Source organism: Tachyglossus aculeatus, chromosome 8 (genome assembly GCF_015852505.1).
Source record: "Tachyglossus aculeatus isolate mTacAcu1 chromosome 8, mTacAcu1.pri, whole genome shotgun sequence".
Lineage (NCBI taxonomy): Eukaryota > Metazoa > Chordata > Mammalia > Monotremata > Tachyglossidae > Tachyglossus > Tachyglossus aculeatus.
The window spans coordinates 21,388,996-21,412,321 of NC_052073.1; the positions used below are offsets into that span (position 1 = coordinate 21,388,996).

At 44.3% G+C, this 23,326-nt stretch overlaps 1 protein-coding gene across 1 annotated transcript in view; it reads right to left on the reverse strand.

Annotated features, from left to right (window-relative positions):
- Positions 1-23,326, reverse strand: part of LOC119931390 (peroxidasin homolog) — a 59,658-nt gene that overhangs the window by 20,964 nt on the left and 15,368 nt on the right. The window contains exons 4-12 of the mRNA XM_038750035.1: positions 16,295-16,366; positions 15,953-16,024; positions 12,843-12,914; positions 11,913-11,984; positions 10,559-10,728; positions 7,319-7,436; positions 4,879-5,048; positions 3,735-4,007; positions 2,130-2,246 (exon numbers count right to left, since the gene is read on the reverse strand). Coding sequence (XP_038605963.1) covers positions 2,130-2,246; positions 3,735-4,007; positions 4,879-5,048; positions 7,319-7,436; positions 10,559-10,728; positions 11,913-11,984; positions 12,843-12,914; positions 15,953-16,024; positions 16,295-16,366 — 1,136 coding nt within the window. The remainder of the gene's footprint in view (positions 1-2,129; positions 2,247-3,734; positions 4,008-4,878; positions 5,049-7,318; positions 7,437-10,558; positions 10,729-11,912; positions 11,985-12,842; positions 12,915-15,952; positions 16,025-16,294; positions 16,367-23,326) is intronic.

The following is a 23,326-nucleotide window of genomic DNA, read 5'->3' on the forward strand; positions in this document are numbered from 1 at the left end:
CCCCCACCTTAAATTGAGATTACAATTTAGGTTATTTATTCCAAATCCCCTACACTCAGACAGTCGCCAATACAGCCTCGCAAATAAAACATGAGTGCTTACCAGCCCATTGTCCTGGGCATTGTCCGATGCCATTGGGCATTGTCCAATGCTTCTCAGTAAATACTATTGATTGCTTGAGTTACGCGACTCCCCGAGCTTACTGCATCAGCCTCCTCTCTGATCTCCCATCCTCCTGTCTCTCCCCACTTCAATCTATACTTTACGCTGCTGACCAGATCATCTTTGTGCAGGACCACTCTGGGCATGTTACTCCCCTCCTCAAAAATCTCCAGCGGCTACCAATCAACCTAGGCATCAGGCAAAAACTCCTCAACCTCGGCTTCAAGGCTGTCCATCACCTTGCCCCCCCCAGCTCACCTCCCTTCTTTCCTTCTCCAGCCCAGCCTGCACCCTCCACTCCTCTGCCACTAACCTCCTCACCGTGCTCATTCTCGCCTGTCCCACCATCGACCCCCCCGCCCACGTCCTCACCCTGGCTTGGAATGCCCTCCCTCTACACATCCACCAAGCTAGCTCTCTTCCTCCCTTCAAAGCCCTACTGAGAGCTCACCTCCTCCAGGAGGCCTTCCCAGACTGAGTCCCCTCCTTCCTCTCCCCCTCACCATCCCCCCAACCCTACCTCCTTCCCCTCCCCACAGCACCTTTATATATGTTTGTACAGATCTATTACTCTATTTATTTTACTTGCACATATTTACTATTCTATTTATTTTATTTTGTTAATATGTTTTGTTTTGTTGTCTGTCTCCCCCTTCTAGACTGTGAGCCTGCTGTTGGGTAGGGACCGTCTCTATATGTTGCCAACTTGTACTTCCCAAGCACCTAGTACAGTGCTCTGCACACAGTAAGCGCTCAATAAATACGACTAAATGAATGAATTAATTAATTAAACTTGCTGACTCCCACATAACTAGCTCTTCCTTCTCCTCCTCCTTTCCCTTTTCTTCTTCTCTCTGCCTAAAAGCTATTAGGAAAGCCAGGTGACATGAACCAAAAGCAGCATACCCTGGGCTAAAGGGGAGAAGAGTCTATAGAGTTACTCAGATGCCAATTTGCAGTTGTCTTCATCTAGGTCCTGTTCCTTCAAGCTGGGGTAGCAGAGATTAAGTTCCATGACCATGGGAACCCAGTGACTTAATGTTATGTTCTGCCTTAGTTTTCTCAGGTCAGCAATACATTCCTGGGTCCCTCCCACGGGCCTCTGACTTTTTCACTTAAAATACAATCAACCCTGAGGGAGTGGAGTATGTGCAACAACTACTAAATCCAGGATTCTCTGAATCGAGAGAGAAAACGCACTGGAGTGATTTGAGATAATCATTTGCAAGTGGCAGAAGGAGAATTTACTTCTGTTTTTTTATTTTATATTAAAGGCTTGTGTTTGGCCTATAAAGTTAGAAATTGCTTTTCCCTTTCTTCCCTGTCCCTCCTGCTCTCCCTCACTTCTTCCCCTCCCCACCTACTTGTCCATTTTGCTTCAGATTATCTCTCTAAATCCTTCAACCTTTAGAACATCTTTTCTCCCAGGATACAGTAATCTAGTTTAAGACCATTATCATTCAAGTTTTGGGGGAGAGCATTGTTCAAGCTTCACTTTACTAGTTTACTGCTCCCGTTTGCATGTATCAGGTTCTAAACTGTAAATTTATTATGGGCAGAGAACATATTCATTATTTATTAAGCACTTACTGTGTGCAAAGCACTGTACTGAGCGCTTGGAAACTACAATTCGGCAAGAGAGACAATCCCTACCCACCAACGGGCTCACAGTCTAGAAGATCTGCTAATTCTGTTGTACTATACTCTCCCAAGTGCTTATAGCACTCTGCATGTAGTAAGCACTCAGTAAATACAATTGATTAATTCTAAGGAAACTTTGCTAAATTCTCTCCTCAGCATGTGCATACACTTTGGTCAACACAACTCTATCCTGGGTAGTCTCCCAGCCCAGAAATGACACAAATCAACTAAAGAGAAAGAATTCGAGTGCCACATGGCTGTGCTAGTTCTAACATGTAACCAGCTGTGATATTTGTGGTTAGTGAGTACATGGGTTAACCGATTACCTGCACGGGTCCAAGTAATCACAGGAGTTGGGTGGCCTTCAGCAGAGCACTGGAAATCAACACTTTGCCCCTCGGTCACTGTCTGATCCATGGGGGTGACCACAAATTTAGGGGTATCTGCAGAAGGGGAGACAGAAGGAGACTGTGAGTGCCCCTGAGAGCTAGGGACTGTGTCCTATTCCCACTTGGGTATTCTTTCCCAGCACTTGTACAGTGCTCTGCACACAGTAACTGTTTAATAATCTTACTATTTCTAGAGTGGACAGAAGGGGTTGAGGGTGGGGGGAGTGAGGAAGAGAGAGGAGGGACAGGTAAAGAAAAAGGCAAAGAAATTTTAAAAGTGAAATTTTCAGTAGGAACATCCTAACCTAATGGATTAAAGCCAGGGATGGGGAGGAGATAGTAGCATCAAATCTGATTTATTAAGTGGCATCAGACTGGAGCTTTGAAGGTAGCGAACTACTTGTTCAGAGAACACAAGTGCCTGCCTTCATCCAACATTCAGCACTCCCTCCCCACAACCTCAACTCTAGAGCCAAACATCCTTGAAAACCAAACTCCAAGGAAAAAACAAGTGATTCAATTTCTTGTAGGTCTTCTGCTTGAATTCCATTAGGTTCCGGGACTGCGAGCCAGGGTCTATTTGCAACCTTCGTTGGCTGCCTTATGTAGCTTGGCAATGTTGAGGTTGCTACCTGTCATGCAGAGAAATGGGTCAGCCAGGTGGCCAGGAGGATGGAGCGAAAGAACTGAAGATGGCTAGGACACTTGAGAAATTCAACGAGAACTGATACTCCTAATTACAGAAAGAAAAATTGTAACTCGTCAGTTCACAAAATGCCTTCTTAAAATCCAGAGAGAGAAGAAATAACCCAAAGTACCTGGTGTAGTTGGAACAGTTGGAAAGATCATGGGAGAACAGATTTTACTCCAGAATCATCAATGTAAACAGTCAGGTAAGAAATCAGCTTATTTCAGTCTTTACACTGAACATCCCTTCCAACGAGAATCTCAAAGTTAAAAATTGCAGGAGTACTTTAAGTCCATTTAGGACAGAGCCCAGGAGCCATTTTAAGTGAAGAAGGGATCCATGGTAGAGATGAGAACATTTTTCTACACCCACAGGAGAGCCTGGGTGATGGCAGCCTCTCTCTACTTCTACACTCAAGATCTGAACACAAACCCTCACAGCCATCATCATCTCTTGAGGGCTCTTCGACTCCTTTTGCCTGACTTCCCCAGTTAACTGTCGGAGGATATAATAATAATAATGGTATTTGTTAAGCACTTATGTGTCAAGCACTGTTCTAAGAGCTGGGGTAGATGCAAGGTAATCAGGTTGTCCCACGTGTAATCTCCATTTTACAGGTGAGGTAAACGAAACACAGAGACGTTAAGTGACTTGCCCAAGAGCAGCCCTCCTCTGTGAAAGGAGATGGGTGAGAAGTGAAAAGTCAGGCTTAGGGACTAAAGTTGCCTGAATTTTGTTGTCTTGCTCATCTTGTGAATTTGGTCTCCCACTCTAATGGGATCAAGACATCTCTTTGCCCCCCATACACACTCACACACACTCCCCTCAGTCCCACCTCACCGAGAGCCCTTCACCTTGCACGATGATATGTGCTGTAGCCTGAACGGAGCCTTCTGAATTGCTCGCGTTGCAATTATATTGGCCCTGGTCGGAAAAATTCACATTCTGGATGTACAGCCCTCCAGAGCTGGTGATGGTGAAGCGGGAATCATCAGGGAGAGGGGACCCTGTGGCGACAGTCCAGACGATGCGCGGATGGGGGTGTCCGGATACCCCACATTCTAAGGTGACACTTTCCCCAACTAGCACTTCAGTGTTCTGAGGTTGGATGACAAAGCTGGGCTTTGCTGAAAGGAAGACAATTCAGAGCTAGTTGATTCCCCAAATCAGTTAATAAGGACAGGTTAGTCACTAAAATTGCATAGAAGAGAATTTATAAACTGGTCTTCTCCCCCAGGGGATACTGCTCAACTTGCAGTTTTCAAGTCAATTGCAGTTACTGCTCAATTCCTTAGGAACTGGCTATCCAGTTTGCGGATTACACAGGAGTTCTGCTTACCCTCCTCTTTCTCACTGCCCAGATTTTGAACATCTCATGTAAACTCACTGTGGTCAGGGAATGTGTTTGTTATATTGCTGTACTGTGCTCTCCTCAGAGCTTAGTACAGTGCTCTGCACATAGTAAGCACTCAATAAATATGATTGACTGACACCTACTGAGGGTGAACAAAAGAAATAGGAACAGAAACCTCAATCCAGTTAATTTTGATCCTCAACAAAAGTTCTGTCATGTGGTTTTGATTGGGTAGGAAGTCTGAAACTAAAGGATAAATAGGTGTTTTGGATTAGCTGCTTATTTCTAGTATCCATTCTCTCCTAACCTTTTCATTCTACCAATAATTAAGAATTGCCTAGACCCAGCAGGGCAATCTTTTTCTGATGCCAACAAGAAAATAATTCCTGGTATTGCTTGATTTATGTAATTTCCTACCCCAGCTACATTTTACCCAACCTGACTGATAAAATTTTTATTACTATTGAAATAGTCTGAGAAATTAATTCTGATCTTATCCCTCTTTGCTATTTCTCCCTCTCTCCCCAACCCCTCTCGCACCTCTTGGGCACAAGCAGAAACTGACCCCATAACCCCCATGTACTTGACTCTCAATACTACCAGTTGACAGGGCAGAGCTTCGAAAGTGTCTAAGGCTCAATTACAGGGAGTGCCAAAGTAGCGGAGAATGACTTCTTGGGTCTTGACCTCGCCGGCAATATTCTTGGCCATACACTGATAGATGCCTTTATCTGACTCTTGAGTGTCCTGGATCATCAGGGTTCCATCCTGAAGCAAGTTGAGGCGGCTGTTGTCTTTCATGTCGATTTCATTGCTACAAGAAGGAGAGACGTCTGTAGTGGAACTTCCGCTAAAATTTCCTACCAGGGCACTGCCAGAAAGGAGCTGAATAGTCTCCCCACAAATTTCACTCACCTACCATCACCCTCTAACCCCTAAGGTGATGGTTAATGAGAACCAAGAGGTTTTTTTGTGTGTGTTTAAAAGACACTTATCTTTTGGGGCTCAGTTCAAAGTTCACTCCCTCTAGGAAGCTTTCTTTGATTACCACATTAATCCAAGCACTTAGCCTAACCCGCCTTGATTACTGTATCAGCCTCCTTGCTGAGCTCCCTGTTTCTTACCTCTCCCCACTCCGGTCCATACTTCACTCAGCTTCTTGGATCATTTTTCTACAAAAACATTTCATCCATGTTTCCCCACTCCTGAATAACCTCCAGTGGTTGCCCATCCATCTCCACTAAACAGAAACTCCTTACCATCAGCTTTAAAGCTCTCAGTCAGCTTGCCTCCTCCTACCTTACCTTGCTGATTTCTTATTACAACCCAGCCTGCACACTTCACTCCTCTAATGCAAACCTACTCACTGTACTTCGATCTTGTCTACCTCACCACCTATCTCTTGCCCACATCCTGCCTCTGACCTGGAATGCCTTCCTTCTTCATATCAGACAATTACACTCCCCACTTTCAAAGCCTTATTGATGACACATCTCCTCCAAGAGGCCTTCTCTGACAAAGCCTTCATATCCTCTTTTCCCATTCCCTTCTGCATTGCCCTGACTTTCTCCCTGTATTCCCTCCTCTCTCAGCCCCACGGCATTTATGTACATATGTACACACTTCTAGACTGTGGGCCCACTACTGGGTAGGGACCGTCTCTATATGTTGCCAACTTGTACTTCCCAAGCACTTAGTACAGTGCTCTCCACACAGTAAGCACTCAATAAATACGACTGAATGAATCCCAAATTTACTTATATTAATGTCTGTCTCCCCCTCTAGACTGTAAGCTCACTGTGGGCAGAGAATGTGCCTAGGGAGCTTAGTTATATTTTGCTCTCCCAAACACTTAGTACACTGCTCTGCACATAGCGCTCAATAAATGCAACTGATTTTTTTGATTAGTTAAGACAAGCACCTTACTACACCAACCTGCTCAGAATATGAATACCTGTGCGATCCATAGGTTTATCTAGACTTTGTATTTACTTACCTTGTTCTCCTGACTGGATAACAAACATCCTGAGGGAAGGGAGCACATCTAACTAATCCCAGCCCCACAATCTCCTCAGAGCCCAGTTCAGTGCATGATCACATAATGAGCAACTATGTGTTGCTATTAAACTGTACCAGGTGGTCTTCCAGCATCTCAAATGATAATAATAATGATGATGATAATAATAATAATGATGATGATACTGGTTAAGTGCTTACTATGTGGCAAGCACTGTTCTAAGTGCTGAGGTAGGTACAAGTTAATCAGGTCAGACACAGTCCCTATCCCACATGGGGTTCACACTTTTAACCCCATTTTACAGATGAGGTAACTGAGGCACAGAGAAGTTAAAGGAGTTGCCCAAGGTCACACAGCAGACATGTTTGACACAACTGGGATTCCCACACTGACTCCAGAATCTGTGGGTGGAGCCCCAGCACCTCTCTGGTGCAGGAATACACAGCTGCACCTCCACAAAGATCTTCCAGGGAATACTCCAAGTCCCAAGCCAAGTGCGGCCCTCTCTCCACAGTGTTCCATCTCCTCCTCCCCATCCCTGCTTTAGAGTTCTGGCTAGTAGTTAATGGATTTGATGACTGGGCCCAGAGGCAGTGAGAGACATACCAGTTTGCCACAGGCCACCACCTCGCCCAGTAAGCAGGAAACAGAGCTGTCCGACCCCTTCAAAGGGCCTAGTGACTTACAGGCCTCTTCTTATTCAGAACAGTTATTACTTCTATTCACATACATACACCCCAACTCACTGAAACTTATGAGGAAAATGTATTGTTTTCTGAAACGACTTTCCAGAAATGGGTCAAGAGCCAAGATGATTCCAGTTCCCCATGTCGACTTGTAGGGACTTGTTTATAGCTAGTTACAGATCGCAGTAAAATGTTTGTAATAGAGACTCCGGAACAACCTTAATTAGATTGTTAAATGGTGCGGTGGATGGAATAAATACAAAATGCATTTCCAACTTTAATTTGATCCTGAAAGAAGCTAGGTAATTACTGGAGCAGGCAAAGAGCCCAAGGAGCTAATGGAAGTGGAAAGCTCCCGGAGGGTGTGGGGAAGAGACTTACTTGTTGTGCAACCAGATTATTTCAGGCTTGGGGTTGCCCTCTGCCTTGCAGGTGAAGTAAACTGTGTTGCCCAAGGTGACGTCGACATTCTGGGGTTCGGATGTGATGCGGGGCCTCTCTGGAAGAAGTAGACCACACACCCCAGCCCTCCTCCCATGTTAGAGAAGGACTTCATTGAGCATTGCTAATTAGTGACTTCCATTTCTGGCCAAGTATTGACACATCCTGAGTAATGCTGTGACCTTCTGAACAACTAAGAAAACTTTGGTTCTCCTCCCAAGGCTTGAAAGTCACCTATTACAACCTTTACCATCCAGAGAAAAATCTATCCTATATCAAAAGCTCTTAAGAAAAAGAAATTCGTATTCCTCCCCCAGTGCCTCATATAAGTGCCTGCTTCCTTGTTCAATTGCATTTAGTGAGCACTTATTGTGTGGAGAGCACTGTACTAAGCACTTGAGAGAATACAATATAACAATAAACAATTACATTCCCAGCCCACAGCCGAGCTTGCTTTAGATCTAACCCAATTCCCTCCTCCTGCAGTTAAAGCCTCATTTTTCTTGTTTTCTCTTGCTCTGTCCTCCTTGGAGGACTGATCAGTTTTGAGAAGCAGCGTGGCCTAATGGAAAGAGTAAAGGCCTAAGAGTCAGAGGACCTGTGTTCACTTACCTTCTTGGGCAAATCACTTAACTTCTCTGTGCCTCAGTTTCCTCACCTGAAAATGAGGAGAAAATACCTGTTCCTTTGGCCACTTAAACCTTAAGCCAGCGGAGTATCTACCCCAGAATTCTTGGCACAAAATAAGTGCTTAACAGACACAATTAGCATCAATTAATAATAATAACTGTGGTACTTATTAAGCACTTACTATGTGTCAGGCATTGTATTAAGCACTGGGGTGGATACAAGCAAATCGAGATGGACACAGTCCCTGACCCACATGGGGCTCACAGTCTTAATCCCCATTTTACAGATGAGGTAACTAAGACACTGAGAAGTTAAATGACTTGCCTAAGGACACACATCAGTCAAGTGATGGAGATGGGATTAGAACCCAGGTCCTTCTGATTCTCAGACCCAAGCAGCACCTTCTGCAGAAAAACCCTCTGAAGGTTTGACGGCAAAATCATATTTTACTGGACGGAGGAAGGGAGGCTAATAAAGGGCAATAAAGTTTCTTCCCCACAAACCAAACAGCCCTTTACCTTCACTTCCTCAATGTACTAATTGCCCTGAGGGGGTTAGTTTGTCCCAGGAGGCTCCTTGCCTTCATACTCCGCCCCTTCCCCAGCTGCTCCTCCAGTGTGTCTGGAAGATTGTATCAATCAGTTCCCTTGCAACAAGGTTCCTCATTACTGAGTTGACAGGTGCTCTCTCGGCCCTGCACTGGGCCTGTAAGATGCTGCCTGTGAGCATTAATCACCTGGGCTGATTAAGTCTTTCCCCAATCCTGTCTTGATCTGTTTTATCCTTGGCCGTGAACTCCAGACCACCTGGTGAGAATGAAGAACAAAAGCTAATCTCTCCCCTAGAAAGGAAGAGAAACCGAAGACTTGAAAAGTTGCAATTGTATGGAAACAGCTGTTGGGAGAAGCTCCAGGGGAAATCCCTAGCATCTTTGGAATGGGAGCACTATTAGGGCATAACTATAGGGTACACCACCACACCCACAGAACTTAATGTACATATCCCTCATTCATTCATTCAATCGTATTTATTGAGCACTTACTGTGTGCAGAGCACTGTACTAATCGCTTGGAAAGTACAATCCAGCAATAAAGACAGCCAATCCCTGCCCACCTTATACTCTGCTGCTTCCCCTATCTGTAATTTATTTTAATGTCTGTCTCCCCTACAAGATTGCAAACTTCTTGTGGGCAGGGATCTTGTCTACCACCTCTACTGTATTGTACTCTCTCAAGCTTTTAGAACAGTGTTCTGTGTATAGTAAGTGTTCAACAAATATCAATGATTGATTTAGCCCTCACCCTGACATCTATTCCCTCTATACTGTAAGCTCATTGTGGGCAATGAACGTGTCTACCAACTCCGTCACACCGTACTCTCCGAAGCACTTATTACATTGCTCTGAACACAGTAGGCATGTACTGAATCCAGCTGATGGATTGATCTATTAGGATTGGCCTTCCCAATAGGGTTCACGGCTTTCGGATTCACAATCCTCTCAAATTGACATTCTGCTGGGCATTAAACTACAAGGACAGCTACCCATTAGAATGAGAGACCTCAAGGCTGTACTGTCCTACCACCTTAGATGGGGGCCTCTTGTCCCTAAAACTATTGACTCTACGGTGTTGTTCTCTCCCAAACACTTAAGTTCAGTGTTCAGCCCACAGTAATGGGGGTCATGGAACTGGGGAGGAGCCACATTTCCATAATTGGGGAGCATCTGGGATTCTGGATACCCCCCCAAGACTCCGGATCCACAGCGTAGACCACTGTCCTTGAAATTCCCTTCTGGTAAGCCATCAACCACTGCAAACTGCCCTGGTTGGGGCTGAACCCATTTTTTAAGGACCCACAAATAGCGCTCTAACTCTTCTTCTAAGTATCATCAGGATCTTCTCTACATAGTTCATTTTCTGGGCTTCAACAGTAGCTGACCCCAGTTGGGTAACTAGGTGTGCAAGTTGCTACCCTGCCCAGGCACAGCTTTTCTACCTGCTTAGACAGGACTGAGATTGGCTAATCAGCTAAGCAGATATACAGCTACTCAGCTTGGTCAGCCCTGAAAACATCTTGCTCTCAATTACATCAGCAAATCCAGCAATAAGGGAGGCTGAAACTTCAGGCCTAGGCCATTTGACTTTGTACATTATTTTGTGGCAGGATTGTTTGCCCTGTTTGCCCAGACATGGCTTTTCTAGCCCGAATAGCTCATTCCAACTTAAGAGCTCTGAGCAGCGGGACCCCTTGAAGAACTGAGATGCTCCTGGAGTACCATGGGGACAATCAAAGTTATCTGCTCAATCTTGCCTTAGTACCACCTTGGAGAATCTATTTGACAAAGTGTGGCTTAGAGCCAAAAAACACACAAAAGAGGCTGAACTCCCATCTTCAAGCATCGGGTTTGATCCTCTTTCAGTTTCTGGAGCCCCCAGAGTCTTAGAAGTGGGAGAATGGAGGTAATATAATCCAGAACAATAAATTGGTCCTATGTCACACACCCCCTCCAATATGACCATTTCTAAGAAGGTACCCTCACAGGTTGCTTACCACAGTTAAATTCCTGGGTCGTCACTGTGGTCAGAGACCTGCCTTGGAGACCCTGGGGAGTTTCACAGGTGACTGCTGTCTGGGCATTGCCTTGCTCAGCATACTTTTTCAACAGCTCTGCCAACCAAATCAGCTCACAGTCACAGACCAAAGCATTAGAATCCAGCCGTCTGCCCAGAAAAAAAGAAATGAGTATCATTGGTCTCCCAAATTCTCTCCCTCTCTTTTTTAATGGCATTTGTTAAGTACTATGTGCCAGGCATTTTACTAAGCACTGGGATAGATACAAGATAATCGGGGTTGGACACAGTCTGTCTCCCACATGGGGTTCACAGTGTTAATCTCCATTTTACAGATGAGGTAACTGAGGCACAGCAAAGTGAAGTGATTTGCCAAAGTTCACACAGCGGACAAGGGGCAGAGCTGGGAGTAAAACCCAGGTCCTTCCGACACCCAGGCCCATGCTCTATCCACTAGGCCACACTGCTTAACCACTACAACCATACAGCAATCTGAGACAGACACACACACACACACACACACACACACACACACAGTTTACCAAAATGGGACCAAACAGAGAGATGAGCTGCTGAAAGCAGGCAAGAAAATTCCCTTTCAACCCTTATATTTGCTTCTCTCCACAGTGAATTGTCTCACTTAGCTCTGACAAATTCATTCACTTGAGTTTTCTGATAGGTTCACTTTTTTCTATCAAACAGAAACAAATGCATTCTCCACCTGGGCAGCGGTTAAATAGGTAAAACCTTCAAAGGGAGTGCAAGTTAGTCAACTGCATATCATCAGCCTTAAAGGGCTGAATGAAAGCACAGGGACTAATATGCAAAAGGCGATGGTACCTTGGAGCTCCGTTTCACAGCTCAGAGCTCCTAGGGGTCTTCAAGTAGAAACAGAAGAAACCAATCCAGTGTCCAAACAGGTAGACAAAGGGCGAAAACTGCACTACCTATGCAGTTCCTTCCATAAGATACAGGAGTGGCAAACAGATGCCTGTCCTTTGGCTCAGAATCCCAAATCTAATCAGGCTTTTTGTTGTGAAGTTGATACAAAGGGCTTCACCAGTCTAGGTAAGGGCAGCCTAGAGCCAGGGGACTGGTGGGGGTTGGGAGCAGCACCTCCTGGTTCACCTTGTTCACCATTTAAGCAGGCTTAAATTTCAGCAATAATTATGCTCTGATTGGCCCAAGATAGCCAGTATTAGACTTTGACAACTTTGAGATGTTACCATGATGCCCCCCAAAAGCAGAGGCTGAAACCAAGTAATTTCCTCAAACTACTCCCTCTTTCCTTTCTGATTCCCATGCTTCTTTCCCAGATAGTCACGTTGACTTACAGGCGCTTGAGAGACTCTAACTGGGAAAAGGTTCCTGGCTGGATTCTGGAAATTTTGTTGTTGTGCAGGAATCTGGAGAAAAACAGATCCAAGAAGAAAAACGTTTCAGTCCAATGTTTTAAAACCTACTTTCTGAATGTAGCACTCAGGTGTTCCCATCCCCTGTGCCAAGTAAACAAGCTCCTAGTACAGTGCCTGGCACATAGTAAGCACTTAACAAATACCACTATTATTAAGCAGGAGGCAGATCTAGAACAGAGAACTAGAACAACACTTGTAGGGTTACAGCAAACTTTTTCTAGCTAAATCATTACGCAAATTGTAAGATTTTACATGTGCTATTAAGTGCTTAAAAACCATTCTCCCCTTCACAGTATTTAGATCTATGACCTTTGGGCATTTGGTATTCTCCTCCCTACCCTCATCCTCACAGCACTTATGTGCATATTTATAAATTATATACTATAAACTATTAATATTACCATCTGTCTCCCTCTCTAGATTGTAAGCTCATTGTGGGCAGGGAATGTGTCTACCAACTCTGTTGTACTCTTTCAAGAGAGTACAGTGCTCTGCAAACAGAAAACAATTAATACCATTGACTGGAGAGTTCATGGCTGACAAAGCCTATGAAGGCATGGAGAGAATGGAGGATTAATTTCTCTTCTTTTTCCTATGTATGCTTTTGGTTTTTTTTTTTTTTTTTTAAGTTTGAGGGTTGTTTTCCCCTCCTGACATTTTCTTCTTTTTTCATGTAAACTGCCCAAGAGTGACTAATGCTGACATACTAGTTGAGCCTGAAATGACAAGTGGGCACAGCCTCCTGGAAAAATCCACCAGCCGTAGAAATCCATAAGTGCCTGAATCAATGCCCTGTTCTCCTCTCCCCTTCCACCACTCCCACCCCCACACACCCCACCTCCTACTTACAATCTTTCCAGTTTGGGCAGGTCACTGAAGGTCTCTGTCTCCAAATTTTCCAGGTTATTAAAGTGGAGATAACTGATATAGAAGACACAAACATAATCAACAGCCTTAGAGAAATGGTGTTTGAATTTTGAACTTCATCAAAAGAGCAAATCTCCCATTGAATTCCAGAGGCAAAGATTTATTTAGCCCCTCAGCCCCAGACTCCATTGACATCGACCTCTCTGGGTTTTCCTGGTATTATTTCTTGAAACAAGAAGTCACATACCCAACGTTCCTAATATAAAAAAAATGAAGACTTTTCCCCCTGGGTTTGATTTGCCATACTTTAGGTAAGGAAGGGTTATTTTTTCATACTTGATTCTGGTCACCTGGTGAGAACAGTAAGATTGTCGGCAATCAAGAACAGTGGTTTGGGGACAGCTTCACTTAATTTATTTTTTGTTGGGGGTAAACATGATGATCTCTGGAATTTTTATGATTCTAGGCTTCCAAGAAATATGACTAAAACGGGGGAAATGTCTCCAAATGGGATTAATATTTGGGATAGAAACCATTCAAGAGTTTATCAATCTGGAATCAATTGCTAACTTCTAATGATCATTGGCTCCCATAGGCAGGCTCTCAAAGTGGGCCAATAAATGATATTTATTATTATATATCAGACACTTTATTAAGTGCTAATCAGATTGGACAAAGTTCAAGTTCCACATGGAGCTCACAGTCTTCATCCCCACATTATAAATGAGGTAACTAAGGTACAGAGAAGTTTGAAATTAAGTTACTTGCCCAAGAGAAGCAGCATGGCCTACTGGTAAAAGCACGGGCTTGGGAGAAAGGACATGGGTTCTAATACCTGCTCCACCATTTGTCTGCTGTGTGACCTTGGGCAAGTCACTTCACTTCTCTGTGCCTCAGTCACTTCATCTGTAAAATAGGGATTAAGGCTTTGAGCCCCGCATGGGACAACCTGATTACCTTGTATCTACCCCAGTGCTTGAATGTAGTAAGCACTTAACAAATACCATAATTATTATTATCATTCTTAAGGACACACAACAGAGAAGTGGCAGAGCTGGGGTTAGAACCCGGGCCCTTCCAAAAGGAATCTGGTAAAGCAAAGCTCCTTAAGGGTAGGGTCCATGTCTTCTGGAATGTGCCCAAGCAACTAGCAAAGTGTTCCATACACCCAGGAGACATGCAATAAATATTGATGGAGCACTCTAAATTATGTGTTGAATCCCAGTATCAAGGGAATAAATGCATCAATACCACACTTGGCTGTTAGTTTGGTAATGGAAGATGTGAAAGAAATATTCAGAAATTACTGCAAAATGAAAGCACTGTTCTGTTTCTCAATTCTCCAGCTGGGGGTACTTTTGGGACTTTAAAAAGTTGGGGTGCTTTTGTCATTGCTTTGGGTTTTAAAAAAATCATGTGCTGCTGTCCATCAATCAGATTTGAATTTTGCTTGAAAACGTGCCTTGTTGGGGAATTTTAACGAGATCGATTGTCTTGGAATGAAGCCTATGTCAGAGATCAAAAACAGATGCTCCCTGTCCTCCACTCTGACCCTGTGTTCAATTTATTCACTTTAGGAGGTGATTATGGTCGGAAGAGGAATATTCTCCAACACCTCCTTCTAAGGCTCACATCATCTCTTCCCAATATGTCCAATAAAGCTTCACTATTGGAAAAGGCTCTAATTGTTTCTCCCTCATGCATTTACTCTACATTGCCATTGATGAAATTCATTCATTCATTCATTCAATCGTATTTATTGAGCGCTTTACTGGGTGCAGAGCACTGTACTAAGTGCTTGGGAAGTACAAGTTGGCAACATATAGAGACGGTCCCTACCCAACAGCGGGCTCACAGTTTAGAAATGTAACAGTTTGGATTTCACTTTGAGGAATGGGGTTGGGAGCACAAAGATAATTGGACACATTCTGCTTTGACCCTCACTCTGCAAAACTGGCCATAGGAGTCCTTGGAAAAGCAAGAGCCTTTGCTTCTGTAAATGTCACTTCGAGAACAACTGCGGGGCCATGCTCAGTCTTCCCAACTAGACAGGATCAACCTAAAAATGCTTAACTTCACTCCCTGCTTCATAATTCCAAACCATACTTGATCACTGGTTTAGAGAAGATAAAAATGGATTCATTCACCTCAAGCTTAAATGAAGCCATTTAAATATTCTAGAAAGCAAACAGACATTTATTTGGTTCTACCCAGAATGAGGTTTGAAAAATTTGGAATTAATCAAAGGGCTCTTCTCAAAACAATTTCTAGACCACTGTTATTGAATAGGTGTCCCTGGGCACCAAATAAACCCAGACCATCTCAGCCAGACCATCTGAAATTTCATCCAATGTAGTGGAGACATTAGGTTGAAGGGAACCATTGGGTTTCAAGTTTCCAACGGGAAAACTGTGGTCCTTGATTTATTGATTTTCCCTTTGAAGAGAATCATCATCATCATCATCATCATCAATCGTATTTATTGAGCGCTTACTATGTGCAGAGCACTGTACTAAGCGCTTGGGAAGTAAAAATTGGCAACATATAGAGACAGTCCCTACCCAACAGTGGGCTCACAGTCTAAAAGGGGGAGACAGAGAACAAAACCAAACATACTAACAAAATAAAATAAATAGAATAGATATGTACAAAGAGAATGGTGACCTTTTGCTAGGATGCAATCCATCCACAGGGCTTGGTGGAAAGAGTATGAGCTTGGAAGTCAGGAGACCTGGGTTCTAGTGCCATCTCTGCCACTTATCTGCTGTGTATCTCTGTGCAAGTCATTTAACTTCTTCATGCCTCACTTTCATCATCTGTAAAATGTTCTTTTTTTCAGATTGTGCTTTGCACATAGTAAGCGCTGAACAAATGCCATTATTATTATTATAGGAACTGTGTCTGATCTGATGATCTTGTATCTGCCCCAGTACTCCGCACCATACTTGGCACAAAACCAGCACTTAATATTGTTATTATTATTATTGGTATTATAGTAGAGTTTACCACTACCATTTCTTTTCCACATCCACACTTCACCATGGCAACCCTACAAATCATCCTTTCAATCACTCTGGCTTCTCCATACTTACAGCTGCTCCAGAGAATGAAGTCCTTTGAAGGCGTGTGGCTCAATTGTATGAATTTCATTTTTGTAGAGGTAGCTAGAGAGTAAGAAAGAGGAAAGGAAAAGGTAAATCCCCTAAAATTCTACAAATGGGTCACTGATCCCCGGGGAAAAAAATGAAATAAAAAAAATAAAAAAATGGAGGTGATATTTGATCATCAGGTTTGGAAAAATTATTTAAATTACCTCTTTATGCCAAGTCATTAGAGAAAATACTGCAGGACTGAATGAAGGATAAATTTCAGTCTTAATGATTTTTGATGTAGGAGAGAAAGGAGAAGCAGGTGGATTTCAGAAGACAACTCACAGGAATTTCAAACTCTCTAACTCGCCAAAGGATCGCCTTGCAATATGTTTGATCAAATTGTTGTTCAGCAATCTGTTCACAAGCCAAAAAACAAAAAAGAACATGTCAGTGCCTTATTAAATTAATTTCAAAATTTGCTATAGTGGCAATGGGGCTAAAAATGAGAGGAGGTGGGATTGATAAGAGTGACTTTCCTGGTAATCTTGAGTCATTATCTCCTTTACGCTGGCAAAGAGCCAAGCAGTTTAAAAAATGAAAAGGATCTACAATGATTCTGTATGCTCTTAAAGGTTACTGGAGGGTGTTGGGCAGGGGTCTGAATCCATATTCAACTAAACAGAAGGGAGATTGATAACTGGCATTCATTGCTGCAAAACCAGTCATTTCTTCTTGACAATTACAAGTTGGACTAGTGAGAGAAAGATACCACTAGATCCATGATGTGTCTGGATGCTACTTTTCATTCAATCATATTTATTGAGCGCTTACTGTATGCAGAGCACAGAGAAGCAGCGTGGCTCAGTGGAAAGAGCCTGGGCTTTGGAGTCAGAGGTCATGGTTTCAAATCCTGGCTCTGCCAATTGTCAGCGGTGTGACTTTGGGCAAGTCACTTAACTTCTCTGAGCCTCAGTTACCTCATCTGTAAAATGGGGATTAAGACTGTGAGCCCCACGTGGGACAACTTGATCACCTTGTATCCCCCCAGTGCTTAGAACAGTGCTTTGCACATAGTAAGCACTTAACAAATACTATTATTATTATTACTAAGTGCTTACTTCCTTCAGTACTGAACAGACTGTCATTCAGTCACAGCTGAAATCCAGGCAAACCTGAGCCTTAGGGTTTCTAAGCATCATGAAGGGAAGGGAAGGAACCCTTTGCCCCAGTCTGCTCTCTTCTCCTCCACTTTCTCAACTGCTCACCAGGTCCCAGCCCTTTCCTCAGCCCACACAACTTTGAGAAGAAGGAGGGCTTCTCCCTCTTTCCTTGTCAATTTATCATGCATTACATGATAGAGGTGGCTTAAATATGAAACCTAGGTGTCCCTGGATTTCCTCGCTGGGTGGCAGCAGGGACAGAGGGCTAGAAAAGTCTAAAATTCCGTCAGTGGGAGCAGCAGGTGGAGATGAAGAGATTCAGAGGTAACTGCTGAGGTGGACCACGCTTACATAATCTCAGCTACACGGCCCAAAGACCATGAGCATGAGATTAGCACTTGGTTTCAGGAGGTCACCTGGAGATTATCAGGGATCTTTCTATTGGGAAACCCAATTGGGAAGAATACTGTTTCTTGTGGGAGACAGATGAGCAGCTAAACTTTCATAATAGATATTTACAAATATGTTGGTTCAGCACGGAAAATGGGGCCCTCCTACTCCTTCCGTGAGAAGGCATTTTGAAATACAAAGTGGGCATGGAGTTCTTGCACTCATTAAATCCTTTCTCTTCTCCCACCCCGCAGTTTCACACTCCCCACCCCTTTTCAATTGGAAAGCCTTCATTTGGCTGCCAAGTCCCAGAGTTATGCTCCAAGACCCTGAACTCACACTGGCCCTGACCATAACCGATATGGAATGGAGGGAACCCAACAAACAATTCATCACTAAGATCCCATGACTTCTAGGGAGGAGAGGCAGAGCATGGGGCAAAGTATCCCCCCAGAAACCCAACTCACACCTAAGCCCCATTCAATTATTCAATTGTATTTACTGAGTGCTTACTATTTGCAAAGCACTGTACTAAGCTCTTGGGAGAGTACAATACAACAACAGTCACATTCCCTGCCCATAACTAGCTCACAGTCTAGAGGGGGAAACAGACATTAACACGTATACATAATAATAATAATAAATAATTATAAGTATAATAAATAATAAATAAGTTATGGATAGGTAACTATGTGCTGTGGGGCTGGGAGAGGATGAATGAAGGGAGCACGTCAGGGCGATGCAGAAGTGAGTGAGAGAAGAGGAGAAGAGGCTTTAGTCAGGGAAGGCTTCTTGAAGAAGATGTGCATTCATTAAGGCTTTGAGTTGTGGGAGAGCCCTTCTCTGCCTGATGAGGAGGGAGGATATCTCAGCCCAGAGGCAGGATTTGGGCGAGACGTCAGTGGCAAGGTAGACAAAATCACGATACAGTGAGAAGGTGAGCATTAGAGGGATGGAGTGTAGTAGGAGAATAGCTGGGTTGTTGTAGGAGAGTAACTAGATAAGGTAGGAGGGGGCAAGCTGATTGAGTGGTTTAAAGCCAATGGTAGGGAGGAGTTTTTGTTTGATGTGGAGGTGAATGGGCAACCACAGGAGTTTCTTGAGCAGTAGGGAAACACAGTCATTTTGAAGGAAAATGATCCAGGCAGCAGAGGGGAGTATGGACTGGAATGGGGAAAGACAGGAGGCAGGGAGTTTAGCAAGGAGACTGATGCAATAAGCAAGTCGGTATAAGATAAGTGCTTGTATTAATGTGGTAGCAGTTTGGATGGAGGAGAAGGGGTGGATTTTAGCGATGTTGTAAGGGTAGAATTGACAGGATTTAGTGATGGATTGAATATGTGGGCATCAATTGAGCCATTCCTCCCCACCCCGTAATCCCAGTTCGGCTCACGGCGTTGCTTGGGGCTTTTGAATCCACATTTCCAACAGCTCATGGGCACCACATGCCTTTCCCCATACTTGATATTGGATTCTTATTTTTCCTCCTCTCAGGCCCTCCCGATTAGAGAGCTTTTGGCAGGGACACCCTACTGACATAATATTTTCCTTCCGACCCTATGACTTCTTACCAAGAAATATGTAAACCCCACCAAGAGCCATGACATTTCTCATAGAACAGAGCAGAGTGTAGGACACAGCAGTGACAGACCCAGGGCAGAGGGGCTGCCTCCTCCTGGGACCCCAACTTGTTTTCTTCTGGAAGCTCAGGCATGAATTGGCCATGGCTGGTTGTGAATGCAAACGGGATGAAATCACCAAGTTTAATTTTAGCAGCTGAGTAAATAGGTGACACAGTCTTGCTCTCTGTTTCGGGGGGAAGGTCAGGGAGCTCAAGGGTGGGTGAAGTCTGCTGACACAGCATGATTCTATATAATGCTTATTAGTGATTGTCAGTGTCATCAGTCAGATGGATGGGGAGCCAAGAGTGTCTCTGTGGTAGTTGCCTAGAAGATGACCAATTGACATATAGATGTTGCTTTTCTTTCTCAAAAACAAGGATGGTTCCTAGAACCGTACTAGCCTAAACCTATAGATCACCCTCCCAGAATTCTAAAATACATACGCTTTGGCAAAAAGTATAAGCTAAAGGAGAATATTCTAACTGCATTCGGAATTAGTTCACATCATTGAAAGTGTGGGCTACCCAACAAAACTTGGGTTTGATCAACTCGATTCTGGATGTTCCATCAATCAATCAAATTTATTAAGTGCTTGCTGTGTGCAGAGCACACTAAGGCTTTGAAGGGGCAAAAGAGTTAGTAGTAGTTGAGATCACTACTGTCAAGGAGTTTACATACTAGGGGACACACTATGATCATTTAAAAATAGGTGGAAGGGAAAAGTGAATAGATAGGTAGAGAATAGGGTGTGTACAAAAGTGCTCCTGATGGTTGTGAGAACTTAAGTGCATGATTATTGCAAAGTGCTGGGCTGGTAACTAAGGGGCTACAACAAGGGAAGGTGAGAAAATTGGGGAAAGTCTTCTGGAGGAGAAGAAATTTCAGATAAGTTTGGAAGAAAGAGAGTGCTGTGGTCTGGTACATACGAAAGGTGAAGGGCTTTCAGGTGGAAGGAATGTAATGAGCAAGAGGTCAGAGGTTGGAAAGATAAGAGGAAGGCATAATGAATGTTAGGTTGAGAGGAAATGAAGAGTGCGAGCTGGGGTCCAGTGGGAGACCAAAGTAGATGATGTGGGGGCTAGGAGGGAAAGAGGATTGATTGACAGCCTCTAAGCCAATGGTCAGAAGTTTCTGCTTGATGTGGAGAAGTAAGGGGAACCACAGACGGTTTTTGAGGACGGGGGAAAAGATAACAGGATGGTGTTTTCAGTAAAGGTCTGGGCAGCAGTGTTTGATCTAGAGATAGGAGTGACTGGAGGTGGGGAAATCTGTGAGGAAGCCGATGCAGAGGAAAAGCCATGATATGATAATTGCCTGTACCAGCTTGAGAGCCATTTTGAAGGAATGAAATAGGAAGATCTTAGCATGTTGTGGAGGAAAAAAATGACAGATTTAGCAACAGACTGTATATGGGAGGTTAAAAGAAAGGGTGGATTCAGGGACAATGCCAAGGTTGCAGGTTTCAGAGACAGGAAGAGACTATGATGGGAAAGTTAGGTGGAGGAGAGGATTTAGAAGGGAGGACAAGGAGTTCAGTTTTATATATATTATGCTTGAGGAGTTGGTGGGAAATTCATGTAGAGATGTCCTGGAGGCAAGAAGAAATGAGATGATACAAAGGAGGAGACAGGCCTGAGCTAGCAAAGTAGATTTTGGAGTTGTCCAGAAGCACATGGAAGTTGGAGCCCTGGGAAGTGAGGTGGTCCCCAATGGAGTGACCACAGAGAGAGAAGAGAAGGAGACTCAGAATGAGCCCTGAAGGGACACCTCCAGCTAAGGGGTGTGAGGCAGAAGAAGAGCCAGTGAATGAGATTGAAAAGGGCTGGCCAGAAAGGTAAGAGGAGAACTGGGAGAAAGCAATTAGTTCAGTGAACAGATGTTTGGACAATTTGCTTCTTTCTATAGCTCTGCTGACAGAGAAAACAAGTTCAAGGAAGGATAAGCGCTTAGTACAGTGCTCTGCACATAGTAAGCACTCAATAAATACGATTGATTGATTGATTGAGTGATTGGTCCATAAAGCCCCAAAAGCAGGAGGGGCATTCAAGCCTCTTCCAAAGACTGAGTTTGACTTCTATCTGAGGCTCCTGAAGGAAGCAGCACCCACAAGGCACTCTGGAAAGGATCAACCTCCCTCCACCTTCTGCCTTACTCTCTGGGTGATACAGAAGTGAATGTACTTCAGGCAGAAAATCACAAAGTAATTCTCAGTTGCCTGTCTTGGGGTCTACTTTGTTCCCTCAATCGATCATTCGTAGTCATTGAGCACTCACTGTGTGCGGAGCACTGTACTCAGTGCTTGGAAGAGTATAACAGAGTGGTTAGACACGTTTCCTGACCACAATGAATTTACAGTCTCACACTGGGGGTCTTGAAGCCACATGCCCCAGAACTACAGTAATAGTGGCCATCCTGAAATCAGAAGCACGACAACATAAACCTGTCTGCCACTGGCCCCTAGACAAATCCCCAAAAGTACTAGGTGTCAAAAGGTGGGCTTCCAAAGCAGCCCTCAACATAGCCTCCTTGCATTGAGAGAAAGGGGAAGACACATTCTCTCTCCTCCACACGCCCTTGTTTAAGAATCCCTTGTAAGACTTGAGATAGTCTACCTCAGAGAGATCCTATAAGAGCTACACTCAGATTACTACTCCAGATTAACATTTGCCAACCAGCTTAAATCCAGTTTTCCTTTCTCCCTCACAACACTTCTGGCGTTGGGAAAGATTTCAAGGTGTCACTTCCATTTTCCAAACAGGTAACCTGAGGCCAGGGGCAGGTTAGTGAATTTCCTAGGGCAGGATGGCAGATCTGAGCTTAGATTTCACAGAGCCTGGATCATTTGGGAGAGGCTCAGTTTCTGACAGCCCCTCCCTTCCTGCCCCAGCTGCAGCACAGATATGGAAACCGCTCGTTCTGCTTATATTGCAGTCGGCAGCTCCAAGCAATCTGGCCGAAAGAAATGTGGGGGACTTAATCGGAGGGAAATAAAGAGTGGGGATTTATGCTACCTCGTAAGGAGTCCAAAGAGAGGGGTCAGAGCACGACTCATGCTCTGGCCAGCAGTATGTCGACTATCCTCCAGCAGACTATCATACTTTGGCCGGGAGCTCCATATTTGCTCTTTGAGGAAGGAGAGACAAAAATCAAATGAGTGACGCTTCTTGTTTTTGGCTCACTGAATTTCCAAAATGCTCTCAGGGAGGATGGAGAGACTTCGGGAAGGAGGAGGGGTGCCTGACATTTCAACAGAGAATCTGCTTTTAGAATGGCTCTTGACTGGATTGCAGTCACCTAGATCAGAGTGATGGTGACCCTTCCTTTTTCCTTAAGCCCATGGGACAGTTTAGTGGGTGGGGGAAAAGGAACAGAAGTAAGCAAGCACAAACACCTGGCTGTTCTCTACTGGAAAAAAAATGTCAGTGGAGAGGGGGAGAGCTGGCAAGGATTTTGTTGTTCATATTGTTTGTAAGCACCCGATCTTGCCAGCTGCAGCCTTGACTTTCAGCATTACCTCTAAGAACAATTGCTGGCCCTCAAAGGCAGTGCTGGAGTTACAGGCAGCACTCAAGACGCTCTTTGCCAGCTTCCTGTTGCCAGATCCTGCTTCTCTTCATGCTCCTCCACCCCCCAAATCCCATGAGTTCAGCTTTCACCCCAACGGCCCACTCAGGGCCAACCCGCTGGAGATCCTGGGTCACCATTCAAGGATTACTGCTTCGGGTACCCAAGGTGTGGACTAAATCCCTAAAGGACAACAAAGAGACTCACATCTAAGTAGGATTTAAATCCAGCTCTCCGGGGAAGTTTTGGGCAGATATTCTTCGTTTAAGATGGTCCCCTTCTCCGACATCTGCCTAGACCAAGTTCAGCCTGCTGGTTGAAGGTAGGCTGGGATGGGGCGGGCCAGCCCCAAGCTGAACTCATCTGGGCTTGTGAAGTTTAGGCCGGGCTCCTGCAAGGTCAGGATGCTGGGGGATAACCGTGAAGGTATGGATAGTTTCTTGGGCTGCTACCAGCATTTCCCTAGTGATCAGAGAAGCAGTGTGGCTCAGTGGAAACAGTGTGGGCTTGGGAGTCAGAGGTCATGGGTTCGAATCCCAACTCAGCCACTTCTCAGCTGTGTGACCTTGGGCAAGTCACTTAACTTATCTGGGCCTCAGTTACCTCATCTGTAATATGGGGATTAAGACTGTGAGCCC